Genomic DNA, 21,591 nt, shown 5'->3' with positions numbered 1-21,591 from the left:
AAAAAAGCACTTCTATTAAGACGTAAACATCAAGAACAGCAAATTAGCAAATGCAACCTTTAAATGCAATCAATTGAAAAAGCTTCATTTTTAAGCATAGAAGCGGAAATACCATCATCCTATGATTTATCAATAATATTATGTTTACTCAATTAATATACTTATTGACGCCCCATCAACTATATATAGTTATGTGTGATATTAATTGATTTTATTATTAATTATTAACATACAAATTAATCAATGATGAATGACACATAATGGCATATCTACAAATATCCCAATTGTTTGCTCATGATTGATTCTCTTGGGTTCGAAATCATAAAAGCTCCTGTGTTTTTTTATGAACAAGTTTGATTTAAATTGCGAAACAAATTAATTGTAGACATTTTACAACATCTGCACTGAAGAATATTAGGACCATTCTCTAACCCGTCTAGTATTGTAACATACCGTAAACAAACTCATGGGTGACCCAATCTCCTACGTTTGATGATCAGGTTTTATTTCTGTTCAATTTGGGGATTTGATGTGAGGAAATTATAAAAGTGCGAACATTTTTGGGTAAAAATAAAGATGGTGGATGTCTCCAAAAAGAGAGCATTGAGACGGGTGAAGATAGTATGAAAATTTCCCCCCAAAAAAAGAGCCAACATTCAAGTAAATTTTCTTTTCCTCTCTTTTCTATTCTATTATCAACAGATACAAAAGAATTGTGTAGAGGTTAAATTTACAGACAATTTACCTCCCACTGGCCTGATCTCTCAAACATGATAAGCCTCCTAAGAATGATTTTCTTTTTTTACATCTATCTTCTTCTAAAAAGAATTTAATCCAGTTGCAATTTTGGCCATCCCCAACCAAATTTCACACCCTATCGCTAACTTCTGCAAACCTAACCTTGGGAGTCACATCTTGGAATGGCAGTACCTGCCCGCTAAGTTTTCTTTTGGTACACTGCCCCCTTCAAATGAAATAATTCTACAAAACACCACCAAAAAAAGTTTCATTCAAAACTTATCCCAATGTCACACCAACAGACTGCGAAGAATCCCTGCCGTCCTCAAGCTGGGCCAACAAAACTAACACCGTGCTGGACCTCCTGTCCATACCCAAAGAATCCATGTCTATAGTTTGAAGTACTTAAGACATGAAGCTCTTGCTTGAAGAGAGGGATTTGATTAATCAAACATCATCAGCAGTACATTTCACTTCCATTTTACAAAACGGGTAGGTACTGCACAAATGGTTTGGAGCTATTTTACACGAAATTCATGCCTAAATACGGTCAAATTCTGTGTGAACTTGTCCCTGTTCTTTGAATCCAAACTTCGAGCAACATCAGCCATTAGTTTATCGAAACAAACAGAGAGACGTTGATGCTGATCGACTGGCTGCAAGATACATGGCAAATGAATCATGTTAAGAATTGACAATATTGGAACAGGGAAAAGCAATCGATACCACCAATCCTTCAACATATAAATTGTTTTGTTTAACTTACCTGTGAAGTCAAAATTTGAGCTTTCAGATCAGAAAATACCTGCAGGTGAATTTTAGTTCTCACAGTCAAGTAGAGAATAAGACAGTAGCGAGAATACATATAAAACATGCATGTCATGTGGCATACAAATTTGTCTTGTGCTGCTATTCTACCCATCCATTTTAAGAGGTCATGTAACTACCATACCAAGGTTTGTGACTATGACTATAGGTTACCATAAGCCTTGTATAAACAGTCATGATCTTATATTGTTAAAAAACTAGATTTGAGGTCTTGCATGGTCGTCTGAACCAACTAAGAAAAATCATAAATTGTCCAACCGCTTTACCTAATAATCATTTTCCAAATTTTCTTTACTAATTATTATGAAAAAGGTTTAACTTATTGGAACAAGATGTCAGTGACATGAGGTATGCAAACCTGCCAGACTTCAAACGCAGATGCATGTAAAATGACATACATAAGAACTACCAGACAGCCAATACAACTTATCATTCCACTGTTGAATGACAGGAATTTTATGATGTTCGATGAGGAGCATATATGGGCATATTATATATATTAAACAAATCAATTATTCAAATAGCAGTATCTGATCTTTATGATACAGAAGTGTACAGAGTAATATAGGAAGAAAAAGAAAAATTATGTAGTTAGATGCTATAAACAATCACCTGTTCGCTAATAAGAATTAAGCTTAACATAGGTCTGCTTAGACTCCACTGGTTGCCACAATCTTCAAACAAAACAATCTCAAATAAGGTCTTCAATATCTGTATAGAGAAGAAATTAGTTCACCCAGAGATTCAATAAAAGGAAGCACTATGAGAAAAAAGGGGGTAATAGCACAAAATCTGCAATAAAAGAAAGGGAAAAATAATATAAAATGCACCATGGTTACATTATTTTTATAACATCCTCGGTAATAGACAAGTTGCGAAAGTTTTGTGGAGTGAGCTGATTCCAGGGTACCTCATATTTCTTTATGCACTAAAACTACTGAGGAGTTTCAGGTCATTTTGTGTTTTAATTCAGATTTGTCAGTTGCTTATAGTTATTGTAAGAGCTGATTTATACAGTCTAGATCTTTTTGAGCTCCTTCCGCTTGTTCCTAGTTTCTGTTGACATCCTGCTCACCCTCTAGTCATTAATAAAAGCTTCTTTGACTCTTTGAATTAAAAACACAACAAAAGAAATCATTCACTTAGCTTTTTTGGGCTTAAGTTACAAGGAGATGGTGTGTTGACTATTTCTAACTTTGCTGGATGGACAAAAATTAAAGGTTTTTTTAAGAGGCTATTACAAAGGGGGCTTTTATATAAAATTATAAATTGGAATGCTGTTTTGGTTTTAATTTTTAAGATCTTAGCTCTTGTTTCTATTTTTCTTATTTTCTATTTTTCCATGTTCAGGTATTTTGAGGTAGATAACTGCTTTACTATGTATGCCACTAATTTTTTATCACAATGGATATCTTGTTTCTATTAGTAAACATTAATATATTTATATACATATATATATATATAAACAACTCTATACTTACTTCTGGAAACAAAGTGGGACACTCTACAATGTGTCTTGCGAGATTAATTGCAGCAGGTGAGGTGGGTGCTTCCCCCATAGTTATGTTATTGAAATAGAAAGCAGCCAAATTGTCCACAGCAGCAGCACACTGAAACAAGACATTCCAATGAAAACCGGAAAGGACATAAACAGATAACTTGGTGCCACTTTTGGGCATATACCTGCATATAAGCTCAAGAAATGTAGAACCAAATGAAATGCTTACTGATCCTTCTTGATCAAATATATATATGATAATCCATTTCTTTACTATCTTGTCTCTTATTTTTTATTTCTCCTATTATTTCTTGTATCTTTTTTTTTTTTCCCAGTTGAAGATAAAAGAAAATTCTAACAAATTCCCAAAAGATCATCTATGATATGATCCGATGCCAGGGGTACATTAACTATAATAATCAGACTGAAGATTTATAAAAGTGAGAGGTCATGTATTTATTATACATTCACTTAGTTATGTAGAAATACACAAGATTAGAATATGAACTCATTCTATTTGCCTTACCTCCTATAGTCCTATTCATAAGACAGAATGGAAGTTTACCATTATTAACTAGCAATTCTGGTAAAGGGGGGCCCAAAAAAAAATATCACCAAAGAAAAAACCTAACTTTTTGCATTCTACTGAACCAACTAATTCTTGGCACTTCAAAAATGAAAGAGGAAGATAGAGAGAGAGAGAGAGAGAGAGAGAGAGGGAAGTTTAAATACTACTTTGCATTATTTTATTTTATTTTTTAATTTTGTTGACAGGAAACAAAGAAACTTTTATTACAAAGAAAGGATGCAAACTAGGGAAGTCATTCATGAAAATAAGAACACCCTAAAAGGTTGCAAACATGGTCTAAATGTACTCTGGACAGCAGTAAAAAATTAATGCTAAAGGACCATATCATCAAAAGACATCAAGGAAACCTCATTCAAAAACTTAACACAAGACACCTTCAAAGGAAAGAGAGGATGGATCAGAAATAATCTGATTGAACGTTACTACATACCTGTGAAGAGATATTCGTATCCAGACCTTTAAGACCAGATTCAAGGGAACCAACTATATGCATAAAGGTGTTTGTATTCAAATTCAAAATAAATGTGATGTGGCTGCTGAACAAAACCTCCAAGAATGCAAAGTAGGCCTTCGTTAACTGCAAAGAAACAGAAACTATACAAACTAAACAACAAAGTAATCTGCAATCAAAAAGATTCATTAAAGGAACCAAGTATACACATTTAACTTGCTCCAAATCATCCTAGAAGCATTATTATTAATAGATTCAGGTATCTTTCACACCATATATACTTCCATGGTTTAAGGAATGTGAAAACTTAACTTCATTGCTCTAAATATCTTATTGTTAACAGGCCATTAATATGACAAAATCCCAAGAAAGTATAGCTATCTTTATGCCCCGATGTCATTGTCCAGAATTGAAAGACTGCTCTGGCAATGACACCGTCATCATCATAATTCTTTTGTAAATCTGAAAACTCTGGCATTGTTTGCATTAATTTTTCTTCTTTTGGGGGTAAAGAGTGAACATATTTGGAGGTTGCAACCACTGTGTAAGTAATTCAAGGCACAGAGAAAATAAAACCTTTAAGATAAGAAGAAAATCTTTATAATTAGTGAGAACAGAGGTCAAATGATGTCAGTCACCAAGTACTGTCTATAGAGCTCAAGACGAGCGGAATGGCAATGGTGAAGTAAAAAATGGTGGCTGATGACGTGAGACCAGCAGTTTCAAACTTTCAAATATGAATTGTTACGAAGATGGCAATAGCAGAAATGTTAATGCAATGGGACATTTCTTCTTCTCCCTGGGGTTCGGGAAAGCGATCGGGTTTGGGGCGGCAGTGTCTTGTTGGTATTGAAGTGCTGTGGTTGTGAAGAATGGCAAGTTAGCAGTGTTAATGCAGTGGGACTTTCACTGGTCCAGACTTCTTATGAACAGAGTTAACTGCTCACAAGTCTATAGAGCATTTAAATAACTTCTTTCAAATATATTGAACAATAATAAAAAGAAAAGTTTCATTGTTTTGGCGCTACAAAATCTGCGTGTGATGATACCTTTCCTCTAAAGAGATGAATTCTATTAGAATAGGGCTAGTATTTATCACTTTCTTTCATTCAGTTTCCACGTTTTGCAAATAAACTGAACATCAATCCATAATTTCACTGCTCCAATTTCCTCAGTTCTAAACCAATTTCCAATCATTCCAGGTTTTCTCATCTCCAGTTGTATGTAAAAGTATCTAATCCAAGAATTTCAACAAGCAAGAAAAACAATGGAATTAAAGAACTGGCTCTTGTAAAAGAAATAAACAAAACAACAAATCCTATGTGGACCCAAGCATTGTAACTTTGGAATGCACTATGGCAAGAGAAAACATTTTCTCAATGGAGAAAATAAATCAACGAGAAAAACTCCATCAGTATCTTGATGTATTACACTAACCATATCATTTAGCCATTTACCCTTTGTTTCTTTCCTTTTGAAAAGAAAGAAAGAAAACTTGTATTAATGAAATGAGATTTTACAACCCCCCCCCCCCCAAAAAAAAAAAGAACTACCTATCCACAAAAATTAGGAAGAACCTGAACCTGTCCTAACTAGATCTTTACGTACGTATGATGGACAGCTCCTTAAACAAAAGCAATAAACTAATTGAAAACCATCCCAAAAGTATAGACTTAGCCCAAAGTTTCTTCCTATTTTTTGGCATTTAACTCGTTTTCCTTTCTTTGGCAACACCAACCAGCTAAAATTTCAACAGTCAAGGGACAAGATACTAGATAAAGCCCATTCTTTTTGAAGCAAGAAAGAGCAAAATGGACCGTCCAATTTGGTCTAAACTAATGGACATTCAGCTGTTATGATCAAACACACACATCACTGGGTTTAGAGATATTTTCATATAATGTAAGAGATCCAGTTGGACCCACAAGACTTCACAACCCTATATTAAAGATAGAGTCAAAGATTTTGCAAAAAGTGATTATTTGATCTGGAACATTTCTCCATTTTTAATTCTAAAAAATATGCATCCCCAAAACATTATGCACGCAGAATAGCACTTATATGGTCAACTTGAAATCAAGCGGGAAGATGGCTAGGTGGACTCCACCCCATCCTACTGCTCTCTTATTAATTATTTTTTGCCTTTTCCTTCTTTAAAAAATAAAAATAAATAAATAAAAAGCTGAATTATTTATTCAATTGAATCTTTTCTTTATTATTTTTAAAAAAAAATCATCCGAAAAAACAACAATTTTTCATTTCAAATCAACAATAATTTTAGAAAGCTATGGGATTAAACCTAATGAAAAAAACCAAAGAATCAATAATATTTTTCAGGTAAGGAAGAAAGAGGAGTTACTTATGCACAAGATCTAAGAATCTAGATTCAATTTATTGAAGTGGTATAATTTATAAGATGTTAAATATCAAATTTAAATTTAAAAAAAGTAATATATATTACTATAAAACCAGGACAGGTCAAGGTGTCAACTAGGATCCTCAGCTCAACATCAAAATGGGTCTGGGTCTCATGCCGAAACCCATCTCTGCCCTCAATATTTTAAATTTTAAACACTAATCTCATCTAGTTCGGGTGGGTCCCAACATATTTCTTTGACATCCATAATGACAAACAATCATACAAGCTTTTTAGAAAAAATTTAGCAACTATTGTACAGAAACAATCAAACAGCAATCAAAACTTGATACCAAACGATCCCTAGATGCTCCATACCTTCCTGAAAGCCAATATATCAGCCAAAGGAATTGAGAGGGTCATCTTCAGAGCAATGTCAAGTGCATCTGAGAGAGCTCTATCACCATACAATTCAAACACGCCAAAGTTGACATAGTTTCCCGCAAGAGCTGCCATTTGTTGGGAAAACAAAATGAAATCAGCTCATGATGTTGTTGCATGTGAAAAGCTGCTTGTTCAAAGAAATATTCAATCAATATGAAACAAAACTAACGCCACACAGCTAATACAGATATCACAGTGCCCCCAGTATCATGCCAGATAACAGAACCTATATGTATCAAATATAACCACAGTCCAAGAGGCCGGTCTTCATTTCCTGGCTGGAGAGAAATACCTTTTTGACAGGATAGACATACCAAGTATATTACAGGAACAATATTTCTCATAAGAAATCATTGAGAATAGCTGGAAGATAAATGTAACAGTAACATATCTTGCATCAGTGTGCCAGTATTCATGATTCTTGGGTAAATTGACCCTTAAAACTTCTCAAGGAACTTAGTTTTTTTTTTTTTTTTTGCAATTTAAACTAAAAACATCATACACAAAAACAGGAGTACTGCATGTCAATTACAATATCATGCAACACAAGAATGGCAACAGAATGGAAGCCACAACATTGTTGAAGCTTAAAAGAAAATAAAAATAGTTCATATCACCTCTTGCGAGAATAGTGAAACAAATCCACATTCCCTTATATTTGTAGGCATATATATCAGCAGCATTTGGAAGAGACAAAACCCTTGATCCATAAGCCACAATTAGCTTACTAACTTCCCGAAATAGCAGAATGCCATTAGGAGAAGATGAGTCAAAAGTCAAACGCTGGGCTTTGTTTAACACGAACTCAGCCATGAATTTTAACAATGGAGTAGTAACCTGCAGCATTAAGTCAAACAATAAAGTCCACTGTTCAGCAAAAACAGTTCAGTTTTATCACCCGACCAGATCTGATAATAAACCACAAAAATCAATATAATAACAAATACAAAGCAGGCGAAGACGCAAAAGATAAAATTCGTATGGGCGCCAAGATGTTTAAAATAAAATGGAGAAGAGAAAGTGCATTAATCATTTGAATGACCAGCATACAAATACTTGGTTTCTAAAAAGATTCATCAAACGAGCACTAAAAAGAGTAAAGTGACATTAATGAACAAGAGTGGAAAAAGAAGATGTTCTGTGATTGCATACATTGTCCGACATGCATGAATTGACTTGCTGCATAGGCTATGATTCTTTGTTAGAAAACTGAATAACTTGTCACATACAAGGCCAGACATAATTTATGCAGTATGTCTTGCTCATGTTCATTCATCCATGCTCCATTTAAATGACATCTTGAAAGTGTTTATAAGGATTATTCACACGTGAAAGGCACATCAGGCAAATGTCTCTTATTTCAAAAATAATAAGAGTTGAAATTAGAGGCTTTATGAATGCTGATTGACTGGATCCACTGTAGACAGGAGGTCAACTATGGGTTGCAGCACATTCTTAGGAGGGATTCAGTTGCATAGAGAAGTAAGAAACAACCAGTGGTTGCTCAGTTTATCACGGAGGCCGAATTCAGGGCTATGGCTCACAAGATATGCAAATTGCTTTGGCTGAAAATAATACTTTTAGATAAAATGTGGGAGTGAAGGAACTATTGTTGTATTGTGATAACAAACCAGCTATAAATATAGCCCATAATGCGGTGCATTGTGACTGGACCAAACATGGAAATTCATCAAATAGAAACTAGAAATGGGGAAAGTTTGCACTCCCAATGCATCCTCTTCCAAACAGGTTATAGATATGCTCACAAAACTATTCCCAAGTAAAGCAACAACCTTGGGAAGCTAAATATCTTTGCTCCAGCTTAAGGCAATATTTTTCCATAAATAGCTTATACAAATCTCATTGTGATTTGGGTCCTAATTTCTAGCTCCTAATTCATGGTAGTTTAATGTAATAGCCCAATGTAGGTGAACTAATGTTTTTTATATACAACGATGTAATTGTATTAGAGGAATGATAATCAGATTTCTTCCTTCTCAAAAATCAACATGCTAACTATACATTCCCATCCACCCTGTGATAAATGACCAACATCATTTATATTTAATCAACATCAAGAACATTACAGAGCAAAAGAAAACAAAAGTGAAGAGATTTTGCCGCAAAGAGAAGAAAAACATCAGAATCTTTGATTTCAAATGTTATAATGCAACAGGTCAAAAGAATTCCAGAGGCTTCGTCAAGTTTGCTCAATTATATAGGACTATTGCCACAGCTATCTGAAGGTGAGAAAAATTAATGATACCTCTGGTGTATCAGTCCAATGTGAGATGCCTTTTAGGAGAAGGGGCATGTGCGCTGGATATAGCCAATCAAATAAAAGTCCATACGTTCTGCGACTGAAGGATAACCATAAAAATAAAAAGGGAATCACCATACCATTCATCAAAAAATGGGGAAAAAAAAAGGCAATTCAGAAATTGCTACTAACCTATTTGTGGCCATAGCAATGCCTCGGAGATCCCTCATTAACCCAATCAAAGCACACTTTACCGCATCAGTGCGAAACATTGAATCAGGAGTTGATTCCAAACTGATAAAAACCTATAGCACCATAAACATCATTATGACTCCATTACACATTGGAGTACAAGAATGGTGATTATCATCAAGTACATTTCATCAGTACAATAGAGCAAGAACAATAACAATGAGAAGCAAAATAGGTCCAATGACTTTGGTCCAAGCACCCCATGAAAAAAATTTTACATGATGAGATTCAGAAAGCACAAAAGTTTGAAATTTTTTTAAAAACAGATTTTAAATCATACAAAAAATCAAAAAGAGCATTACAAAAATAAAACATGAATTACATTATCATGATCATTGCCTAGAGGCCAAAAAAATGTGAAAGCCCATTAGAGAAGATAAAGTGCGCACGTACTTGCAAAAGTGGATCCATTGAAGACTTAAATTTCACAGGGCTCTCCTCCATGAAGATCAACCAGCCAATAGTGTAATAGAAAGTTGTTCTGCTGCGAGAGCATCTATATTCTTCCAAAAAAGGAAAGTGCTCTCTCTGAAATCAGAAATTCAAAACAGACCTTTAGAACAAGGTTTTATCGATTTCCAAAAACACAAGTAAAGCTACGCATAATAAAACAAATAAAATAATGTTAGAAATGGGATTACGGTGTGATTTGCAACTATAAATTTGATAGTATCCAACTTCAAAAGCAGCTTTCCAGTCATATATCTGCCAAGTGGAATATAGTAGTCAAATAAGAAAATAATATTGAGGAGCGTACACAAATTTAACAAAATAAAATAATGAAATGAATTAAAGACTCCAGTGTAGAAATACACTTGAGATGGTAATACTAACCCAGATGCCAGCTCCAAGAACAAACTTAACGTGTGATCAATAACCTCCTGACTCTGTAAAAAGGACACACACAAATGTAATTATGTAAGCATCATACAGATAACCAGAACAATATGGTGAACAGAATACAAAGATAAGCAATCACCTCGGTATAACACTTAAGGTTAGTAGCAATCTTCCCAACGATCACATTCAATAGTAATAGATGATCATGGAGTCCAAGAAGCTCAGACAACCTGGCATATAACTGCTGCAACAGAAAAAGACAGTCTCAAAAGAATATATGTAAACATCTAAAAAGAATTATAAGAAAGAAAAAAGAGAAACTTAATTACCTTGGAGGAATGCATTGCCTGATCACCTACATAAGATTTTCTGAAATGCTGAAAGAAAGTGAGGATGGCACGATCAAGTCTTTGCTTACTCAATTCACAATATCTCTGCCAAAGCCAAGATAATGAAATGTATATTACAATTAATTTTTAAAAAATAAAAAAAAAAGAAGAAATAAATGTGAAAAATCTAGTCTAGCAATAATCGACCAAAAAATTACTAGAATATGGTTTGGGCCTCATGCTTGACATTTGACAACAAACATCATTACCCACCCCATTCTATTGATAGCAGAAGGCATTTTAATGCCCTAGGGAACATATAATTACATTTCAAACAAAAGTTATTCATTTTTTATGAGTATACTATCAGGGACAAGTTTCGCTAGAGCCAAAAAGACAGAAAAGCAAGCAACATTTAAGTAAAGAAACGAGACATGAAAAGCTATTTTAAGAAACAAACTCACCACATGACAGATTCTCAATAAAAGATTTCCCAACTATAATCAAGTCCATCTAATGATAAAAAGTAAATGGAGGAAACTTGTGAGAATGTTGCCACCCGATCTACAAGCATCTGGCTCATTGTCAAATGCGAGGAAAAGCACGATATCTTTTTTTAACCTTTTTTTAATTATTTTTATTATTTATTTTCCTTTTTTGATCAGAATTAACCTAAAGCATGAGAAAGGGTGAAATTAACCTAAAAATAGTGCAATAAGTCAATATCCAATGATGCACCGGTTACCAACATTGTAAGCCATTGAGACACCAACACTTCATTTGTAACATGAGAATAATGAATGTTAATGCACCAACAGCTAAAATTAAGTCCAAGAGGCCCAGCCTATGAGAATCAAAATAAAATCAAGGGCTCATTAAGTATGCAACCACTCATACAATAAAAAAGTGGTAATAAACTGAATTTTTGGTGCAATAAGGTTCAAGCAGCCATATCCATGAAATGGACGACTATTCACTCTCACACTCAAATTTGCAGAGCAAAAATTAATCAGCTACTACTAACAAGAATATTTTCCTACAACCCGATGGTCTTCGCATACAGCATCTGACCGAAACCAAGAGACCTCTTTCACCTAGCTGCTCACGAGTAGTAACCCTGCAACTTTAAATATCTTCCTTAAATGCAAAATATGTATTTTCCACCATTCTCAAGCACCTTCTGCATTAAAACTACCAGCAGTAGAAATTACACTCTAGGCTATATTGCCCTCATGACAGATCAGATTTATTTATCAGCACACAATATGAAACTCCAAGCCCATCTCCCACTTTCCAGAGGAAAGTTCCATTATGCTTCATCATGTTCTCAATAATGATCTTAGAATATATTATACACGGAAAAACGTAAACAGCTGAACAACTTGGTAATCTCTTCAACCTTTGGAACTAAGATTATTCTAAAATGGTCAGAGATTTTACCCTAAAACTTATGCATGAGACAGAGCACAACACATAGAGCACAGCATATAGGGCAAGGGAAAAGAGCATCAGATAGTTGATACTTCAATATAAGTTCAACTATTCTATTTAATCAGATACATCTCCTGTAGCTGCTCTACCTGGCTGTGTAGCCCACTGTCAGTGACATTTATTAGTTGCAAAACACGAGCTGAAAGTTCTGCATCAAGCACTTCTTGTGACTCCAGACTGCACAGAAGAAAATAACTAATAGATTAGTACATGCTGAAACAAACATCAGTTAGATTTCTGGCAATAAAAAACAAAATAAAAGTAACTGGAATAAGTCTTTTACCTACAACCAGTACATTGTTTTATTTTAACAATAGCTGCAATAATATGGACAATCCAAGCAAGCTTGGCTTCAATGACAGATATCTCACTTTTGTCACCAGTCTGCATTCGTGCTCTTTCCTATACATTTAATTTGAAAATAATGATTGATGCTATAATTCACTATCTACAAAATGCTAAATTGAGGTCTTGCCTGTGATAAAGAACCATACCGTATATGACTGCAGAATAGGCTCCATTGTGTTTATTATATACAGACCACTATTTTCATACTGCGACCCAAGAAAAGGAAGGAGTCATTCACACCTCACTGAACTATAGAGCTTGATAAAGGAAAATGAGAGAGTAAAAGAGAAGCAACAGTGAATTTCAACCCTAGACTTTCTTTATGGCTGGATATCTAAGAGTGTGTGTGTGTGTACAGATTTTAAACCTGGAATCTACAAAGGTAAGGAAAACAATCTAGTTGATCTTGAAGTAGTTCCACATTGTCCAGTGGATTGTCGGAAAGATCATCAGGGAATCCAGCCTACAGGAAATGTAGAAAAGAAAATGGAAAGACAAAAGGATAATTTTAATAAATTGTATTTCAATAGACAAATCAAAGCATCAGTCTCAAAGAGAAGCAAATAATACCTGTACAGAGTTAAATCTTGAGGTGATAAAACCCTCAGTGATTTTAGGCACGAATTCATCCAGCAAACTTGGTGCATCACCTTTCAAATAAGGTACAGATGTCACCAGTCTGGACCAGAGCCCCAAGAGATAATAGACACTGCTGCTGGCCCACTAGTAAAAGACATAACCGTAATTAGTTTTCAAGATGCAGTATGACAATCTCCCAAATAATTCTCACTGTAAATGCAGACCAATTAACCGTTCCTAAATAAATTAGCTCAAGGCACCATGATAACTAAATTCAAGTTGCAGGACATTCTATTAGATTAAAGCTTACTATATATACATTCTTAAAAGTTATGAACACCAGTGAACCTGCCAAGACTGCAAGGACTTTAAAGTGAACTCTGCAACTAATTGTATCCAATCGCTATAGCCTTCCACATTCACAAGCTCTGACAACTGAAACATGATTGCAGAATTCAATAAACATGAGCAGTCATGTAAAACAATTTTGAAGAAAGGTAACTAGAAGGTATCATATAATACAAATTAAAGACAATTTAGTTAGAAAGGCAACAAAAGATACAGGTCCCGATATCAGATGACATAGACAATTTCCAATTCATTTATGTTAGCAAAAATTATATAGCAAACCAAAGATCACCAACAAAGCACACTGAAGAACTGTCATTCATGTGAATAAGAAAGAACACAGATCTAACATGAAAAACTGCTGCTGTAGCCCAAAAAAAAAAATATCCACAATGTCCCCAAAATCATCCACCATAAAACAGCAAGGAAGTCCTAATATTATAATTATAAACTGATTAATTCTCATAAGAACAAAAAAAAAAAAAAAGCAAACCATCTTAGTGCCTGGCACAATGACAAGTAAAAATCAGTTTATATTTGAAGGAATAGAATGTATGTCGAGAAACTACATTATTACAATCTAATGCATTAGGGAAGACATGAGATGTTTTCTCAAACCCATGGATTCAAGGGACTTCTACTGTTCCCTTCCACAATTTGTTACAGCCAGTTTGTACAGAACAACACTGTCTTCACGGTTGGGACAACAACAAGGACATGGGTTACAGACAGAGAAATCAACAAAGAGAATTTGCACAGCCAGCCCCAGTAGTTGGGCCAAACAATATACAGCAGAGTGGATTTGCTGCTATTCATTCTGCCATGGAATTTCAGAGCCAGTCCTATTCCAAACAGAGGAAGATTTTTACTATTATATTTTTCCTTCAATCAAATTGATAACAGTAGATGATAGCAAATTGTAATTTAAGCAACTAGACATATATACTAGATTGAATATTCACTGAACTAAAATACCAGCTTATGCTGTTACAATTGCTTTTGAATATTCAATCACAAAAGTTAGACCATTCAGACAGCACACATGCACACATGTATCAAATCTAAAAGGCATTCAGACAGCACACATGCACACATGAATATTCAATCACAAAAGTTAGACCATTCAGACAGCACACATGCACACATGTATCAAATCTAAAAGGCATACAACAGTTTGCAGTTGTGAACCAAATGTGGACACCATAAAGACCAATTGTACATGCAAACACAGCTATCAATAGTATCCAGAGGCATATGGCAATTAACAATCTAACATGAAAACTCATGATACAATTACCTGATAATTCACTCTGAAACGTCCAAGAAGGCGACAATACTCATGGTAATTATCGTGGTCAGCAAGACCTGTACTTCAGATACAAATTGTAAATGACAAGAAAAAAAATAAAAAGCACCAAAAAAAAAAAAATCAAAGTGGATTAAAAATGAAAGGCTATTTGGGTATGGCACCATCAGAATTTGATGCCACTTTACAGCAGAAAAACTTCAAAGCATTATCATAAACTCTTCCAAAATCAATACACTCTTTATACCTGATTTAATATAGAGAAGAATGATAATTGAGCACAATAAAAGTGTCTATTACCAACATGTTTCAACCATGCAAAACATAAGTCAGTGGCATAGGTTTCCTGCCGGAACATGATCCTAATAAGCATATTATATTTAAGCTTGAATTGTTTTTCCTACAAACTTTTATGGTGCAAACCAAATAAATCCAACCTCTGTTGCAATTTTACTTTGGCTCCAATTTCTGAATAACCACTTCAATTCTCACAGAACATGCATCGATAACCCATAAACACCAACAGCAAGACGAACCAAACTATCTCATGGTTTCCAAGCATATGAAAAGAATAAATTTAGAATGATACAGCCAACTGCTGATCAGAATAAAGCAACATTAACCTTTTCCAACTTAAAACAAGTATCATACAAACATCATGATCATATGTTCCATCTGACCTGATCACTCACAATAAAATGTTAAAATTTTTTTAATATCTCTGATATTTGCCAACTGCAGCAAATTAATGGAATTAATAAGATAACGTTACCTTGCCCCGTTTGAAGAATTTCTTTGGTTCCTGTCATCAAATGGGCCAAAAACTTCGAACGAGCAGCATCATTTGTAAATAGAGAGCGTCTTACTGAAGCCAGTCGAACCAAGCATTCCAGTGCCTAGAAAGAAATTTAAATAATAACCTAATAATAACTCCAAAGGAGTAATTTCATGAATAGACAAAAAGAAGTTACATATCAAATAACTCACAGAAAGGATTTCCCTAATTTCCAATAAAACAGAACAACATGACCAATTCCATGACAATCCACCAGTTTATATTGACATAATCTTAATTGCAAATAGTTATAATTGGTTTAAAATAACAGAGCGAAATAAATGCCCACACAGAGGTTATACCTGAGAACTCCAGAAACAACCATCAAATTTATTTTCATTTCTTCTGAATAAAATTCAAACTAAAGAACTATTCCATTCCAACACTCCCTCTTCATTGTTTCAACAAAGGTCAATAGCCTTTGCTTTCCAACCCACTCATATTTTGGAATGAAAGCTAAAACTTTTTGGAAGTGTTGCAGACATAGCTCTGTTGTAAGCAATATGACAAGAAAGAAATAGCCACATTTTTTAAAGAGAAATAGAGTGAGATATCAACGGCTTATGGGAAAAGATTAGTTTCTTTACTGCTCTATGGATTTTGGTTTCTTAGGATTTTCGAGATTCTCCATTCTTTATTGAACAGCATGACTAGGATACCATCCTGGGTTTCTTCCTTTCTTTTTCAGTGTCATGTTTTCTGGATATACTTTATACAGAGATTTAGTTGTATGGTTATTATGTTTCTTCACGGTAGGGAAGATTTTAATTTGTAGACCTTTGGTTCACTTTTGTAATCTTTTCCTCTTTATTTCTTCAATAAATGTTTGTTTTGTTTCAATGACATTTCGCTAGGTGAAGGATGGATGCACATTGCGGTGGTTGAATAGGTTTTGAATGGTGCTATTTCCCTTCTGTTTTTACTCTTTGTTTTTCCTCGTTTGAGGAAAGAAGGGAAAAGACTTCTCAAAGGGCAAAACAAACTATAATTGTTTGAGTGGGACAGCAATTAATTGAAGGATAGAGTGTTCGAAAATGTACTTAAATGTCCCATAAGTTTGACATTTGATACTTCTCTGTCTTTTATCATCAAGGGACTTTTAGTCCCTAAAAAAGTAATGTCATTTCCCCTATTCCTTTTCTATAAATAGTTTCCAAGAAATTCTCAAGTTCTGTGAACTCAAATTTCCTCACTTCACCAAGCTAAAAGATGAAGTACAAAACAGTGTTTTTTGTCTTTTAGCTTAGTGGAGTTTGTTTTTTTTAGCTTTTGTCTTTTAGTATGATTATTTGTTAAAAAGAGGGCTCTCTCACTAGAGAAAGATAATATATAGATAAATAAGGTAAAAAAATACAGTAGCTTGATCTTTCAAATTCCTAAGAATCAGAACCTCCTATCTCACCACCATAATGGGCCCTTGAATTTCTAAAGCAAACGCCTACAAACAAGGCATACAGAGTAAAACATTCTGCAATACAAGTAAAGATGAATGCTGAAATCCACAGTAGCAACAAAAGGGGGGGGGGGGGGGGGGTATCTAAGATTGATTACTTCTTTGATACCTAATTTTGTAAACCAGAGGTTAAGAACAGTTTGCATAAAATGCCTAAACTGGTATACTTAACAAGAGTTCTAGGCAGAATGGTTCAGTAGTTTTTTGCAGTTTGGTTAGTTCTCTTTTTTATGATCTCTACAAAGCACTAAAACAAAAGAAACATTTTATATACTAACCTCCTTGGAAAGAGGGGCCTCTGTAATGGCATAGTAATCAAAAAATATTTGTAGTGTTGAAGGATCCTCTAAAACCGGTCTCCAAGCAGATGGGATCTATAAGATAATCACCATATTACTTCATTTGTCAAGATTCATTGCATAAGGCCAACACAGTATAAGGCCTTTAAACACTTAATGGTTGAAATCAAATGAATAGATATCAGTCAATACCTGAACAGTACCAAATTCTTCTGAACTTTCGTCAATAGATGTCCCCACAAAATCGAAAGATAAACACTTAAGACAAAGAGAAAGTGCTAATTCTTGCAAGCGACTAGCAACTGTGAATTACACAAAGCAAATGCATCAAATCAAACGTTATCAACAAAGAAGCACCAAAATAGACTAAAATATAGAAATAAAAACAAATGACCAAATGTGAGAGAGAGGGAAGTCATAATGAAAAGTCAAAACAGAAGAATGAAATTTAGCACAATACCATCACTTTTCAGTTGACCCAATGATGTTAAAGATATTTGAAATATTTGAAAAAGCGACTGATCCCTAAAGGAGCAGGCAACCCTTCGGTGATGTGTTGAAGGCAACCCTGGATTAGGCTGATATTTTAAGTGTAAAGAACATACAAAAGGATGTCAGTGAGCATACCAAAATGGCAATAACAGTAAAAAGAAAAACAGCAGCAGCAATAAAATCACAAATAATGATAATGAAGAAAAGGAACAAAAGTTTTTACTTTAGTTAAGATTAAAAAAGCTGTAAATGACTGCAAATCAATGACAAAGTTAATTGATAAGAATTAGGACTACAAAGCAGGGAATAAAAATTATTTATTGCTTGGTGTCATATCTCATCTTCCTCTGATGTTTCCCACCTTTGGCAGAGAATAAAAAGTGAGGCAAGGGTGGAAGGTTTGCCCCTTTATTCTCCAATTACTAGAACACACAAGCGAATCATATCTATCTCCCCTCATTAATTTTCTCTTTCTTCCATTTCTTCAATCCAAACCAAGTCTTGCATTATAGAGCTATTAGGCACCTTCAAATATTTCATGCACATAATGGCAATCTCTGTGCATTGACTGTAATGTACAAGCACTTAAACTGACAGCCTCCACTAGAACATAGAGACTAGATGATTTGAAATTGCCACACAACAACAATAGTTCACAAATTAGAAATTGCCACACAACAACAATGATTCACAAAAATGACAATATATATAAGGTGGCCAGGAGAAGATAGTTGAAAAAGAAGCTATCTAAATAATTCAAATAGCATGGAAAGAGGAGATGAAAGGAAGTGTCAGAAAGTTATAGTATTAATTAAAGGAACTCACAACAGACAAGAATGTTAAGAGTTAGAAGGCCCTCAGGGCACACAAAAAATGTAGGTGACCCCTTGAATCTATTGAATCATAGAAGTTACTGGAATTTATATCCTGATGAGATAGAAAGACAAAAGGACATAGAAGAAATGAGAAAATATAATGCATACCTGCTGACTGTCTCTAAGCAGAACATAAGAAAAATAAAAAAATAAAAATAAATACATCAGCAAATGGTTATCATGTAAAAGCCAATAATGTATGTTGTCTATTCAAAGCTTATAGATGAACATAAATTGGTCACAGGCAATGAAAAAAAAAAAAACTAAGAGCACTAGACTTAGGGTAACCCCATTTTGTCAATTGAAAGTTAAGACCCATTTAGGAACCAATAAACTGCTAATTAACAGAAGAAATAAAGAGTGATTGGTATCAACAAAATTCCTCCAATTGATCATATCCTAATTCAGCTATTGGAGATGGAGGAATGACTTTCGGAATATTTAGGAAACAAATTGAGCGGGTAAACAGCATAGTGAAGAGATTGATTTAAATGTTATCCATAAAATAAGGGAAAATTAACCTGAAATTTCAGGCTTCAATAAGATGACTCGAATCAGCATCATGCCTTAAGATGCAATAATATTGTCAGGAGAGGGAAACATGATTTCAAATTTACTTTTGTCCTTTTCGGTTCACGGTAGGACTATCCTTTTGATCCATACATCTTTTGTGATGATAAAAGACTTTACCAGTCAGCTAGTCAACACCCACAATCGGTAAGCTTTTCTACCATAGCATCTACAATTGATAATTGTCCGCATAACCTAGATCAATCTAAAATACGCATTTTAACATCATCATATCCGGATTCCACATGATACATAAATAATTTATTGACCTGTTTCTTTCCTTCATCAATTGCATTAATGCAATTTCAAATTTCAATCAATCAAAATCACAGAAAAGGCAATTTTTCATCTCATGGTTTTCAGATTTTCAATATAAATACCGATCTCAACCAAAACAAATCAAAGAATGGAATTACCTGTTTTCAATAGAATTAAACAAATAAATATTACAGAATCCTTAAATATTCTCTGATGAAGTACAGACAATTGTAATAAGATCTATATTATTCAACAGCACCCTAACTCTTTTCAAGGTATCACTCATGAGAATTACAAACCATTTTACACTGTCCAACAATGAATAGCAACTATACCACCTTAAGGATGATATAAATGCAAGTGAAAAGTAACCTGATTCATCTCAGAAACAAGTTGATTCAGTATCTTCAAACCAATGGCATAGTGATCTGATGTTGCCTGGAAAAGATAAAATATCTTTAGCATCATATTCCACAAGAGAGCAAAATTTACAAATACTTTGCTAGAATCAGTATACAGAAATAAATAATTATTCGAAAAATGAAAATAAAAATTGCAATGCAAGGAGTTAATTAAATGTAAAAAAGCGAACTAATATCAGTTAAATCCCATTTTATCTGAGAAGAAGGTAGTGCGTGTGTGTGCTCACGCAAAAAGCATAACTGGTAACAACTACAAGTGTAAACATCAAGCACAGACCATTATTAAGAGAACATAATCTACTTCCATCGACAGTATCCATTACAAATACACCAAATACTAAAAGATGACTCATTGCAAACATGCCACTTCACCTGGCTCAAAAAATTTGTAGACTCTTTAACTAAATCCCGAAATCTATCATCATCAAACCAACCAAACTTTGTTAGTCGACACAAGAGTTGAATCAAAGATGCAGTGACAAATGACTGCAGTTCGGGCCCTCTCTTCGCCAGATAGTTTATAAGATAGTTCCCTACAGAGCAAAACATCAAAACCAGAACGTAAGTAATAAGAGACACACAGACATGAAAAGCATAAATAGCAAATACACAAGTAGATTGGGAACATGAATTACTGATATCAAGACGGAGCTGTAAAGCCAGGCTATGCTCAGTAACTTGCTTAAGCAAACTAGAACTAGCGAGCATCAAAGCGTAAGGAGTTAGTGCATTGTCAAGAATGAACTGGCATTGAGAAATGTAATCGGTATTCACAGAGAAACACTTGAGAGTGTTCTCTGCATGAGCACGTTCCACAGAATCTTGCGAATTGTATAGCCTCTCGCACAACGCCTCTAGCTGTGCCAAGCTCTCCATCGAAACCTAATCCTGAAAATAAGTTGCAAATACCTTAGAAACCTAACTAAGAATTGTACGAGGACTCCTGCAAAGAATAACTTGCTCGCAGATTAAAAACAGGAAAAAAAATATCAGAATCAAAGATGAATTTTATTCCAAAATTTTCGAAATACAAATTCAACGCAATGTAGATTTCCTGCATGTGTTATGTTTACCAACATCGTAAATAGTGAATTTGTGCAGAAAATTCATAGAAATGAAAACAAACAGACATTGATCATACTTTAATTAACTTGAAATCGGTCGCTTCATCAATCAAATGAAATAAAACAAAAGCAAAAAATAAAATAAAATAAAATCGTATTCTACAAGATAATATTAGCACAGGTATGATCAAGCGATATAGAGTTGAGAAGAGAGTACCGATGAATCTGAGATCTAGAGAACGATGCTTAATCAACAGAGTGAATTTGTTTTTCCTTTTTTCTTCTTTTTCTTTAATCAAATTCTGAATGGCGAATATCAATTGGTGTTTTTTTTTTTTTTTGCCCTTTTTCTCTCTTTCTAATGTCTTCCCTTTTGGTTATTATTACAAGGGGAAGTCTAGTTCAATGGTGAGCAAGTAGCGTGCTCTTATTCTCGTTTGTTCCTTTCGGCGTCCTTGAAGTGACGAATTTTGAGAGGTGATTGGCGTGTACGTATGCCTTGGTTTATACAACCGTCTGATGCAATTACTCAAAGTCAGCCGATCGAGAGAAACTGAAATGATTCAATTTTAAATATTTGTTCAATTCTTATATTTTAAATTAAGTATTTATTTAGCTTGTATATTTAAAAATTTTAAGATATTCTTATTATTAAATATATTATAC

The 21,591-nt window shown here is 34.2% G+C and overlaps 1 protein-coding gene across 2 annotated transcripts; it reads right to left on the bottom strand.

The window, feature by feature from the left end:
- Positions 1-655: 655 nt before the first annotated feature.
- LOC102620131 (uncharacterized) lies at positions 656-21,362 on the bottom strand. 2 transcript variants are annotated; one of them, XM_006471201.4, is made up of 29 exons: positions 21,143-21,362; positions 20,497-20,749; positions 20,234-20,394; positions 19,812-19,877; positions 17,705-17,822; positions 17,437-17,546; positions 17,224-17,319; positions 15,430-15,553; positions 14,649-14,716; positions 13,352-13,438; positions 12,995-13,147; positions 12,792-12,887; positions 12,571-12,630; positions 12,360-12,478; positions 12,166-12,253; positions 10,586-10,690; positions 10,396-10,500; positions 10,251-10,303; positions 10,058-10,121; positions 9,810-9,944; positions 9,357-9,469; positions 9,171-9,264; positions 7,522-7,741; positions 6,839-6,969; positions 4,084-4,230; positions 3,048-3,176; positions 2,179-2,277; positions 1,505-1,543; positions 656-1,394 (listed from the first exon to the last, which is right to left on the bottom strand). In XM_006471201.4, exons 2-29 carry the CDS (start codon positions 20,735-20,737, stop codon positions 1,257-1,259), a joined length of 3,159 nt encoding a protein of 1,052 aa, XP_006471264.2. In that variant the 5' UTR covers positions 20,738-20,749; positions 21,143-21,362; the 3' UTR covers positions 656-1,256. The 2 variants fall into 2 exon arrangements, with proteins under 2 accessions (XP_006471264.2, XP_015383647.2); XM_015528161.3 differs by having other exon boundaries at positions 10,396-10,497.
- Between the last annotated feature and the right edge of the window lie 229 nt (positions 21,363-21,591).

Source organism: Citrus sinensis, chromosome 5 (assembly GCF_022201045.2).
Source record: "Citrus sinensis cultivar Valencia sweet orange chromosome 5, DVS_A1.0, whole genome shotgun sequence".
NCBI classification, from domain to species: Eukaryota; Viridiplantae; Streptophyta; class Magnoliopsida; order Sapindales; family Rutaceae; genus Citrus; species Citrus sinensis.
The sequence above is the reverse complement of the archived record's forward strand: the minus strand, read 5'-3'. Positions and strand labels throughout refer to the sequence as shown.

What these genes read in the sequence shown, in the direction of transcription:
- LOC102620131 (XM_006471201.4), bottom strand. Translation starts at nt 20,737, where the DNA reads ATGGAGAGCTTGGCACAGCTAGAGGCGTTGTGCGAGAGGCTATACAAT. An exon ending in GTTTCAGAGTGAATTATCAG is followed by an intron (nt 13,439 to 14,648) that starts GTAATTGTATCA and finishes ATCATGTTTCAG; the next exon opens with TTGTCAGAGCTTGTGAATGT. An exon ending in TTCTTGGAGCTGGCATCTGG is followed by an intron (nt 10,122 to 10,250) that starts GTTAGTATTACC and finishes TCCACTTGGCAG; the next exon opens with ATATATGACTGGAAAGCTGC.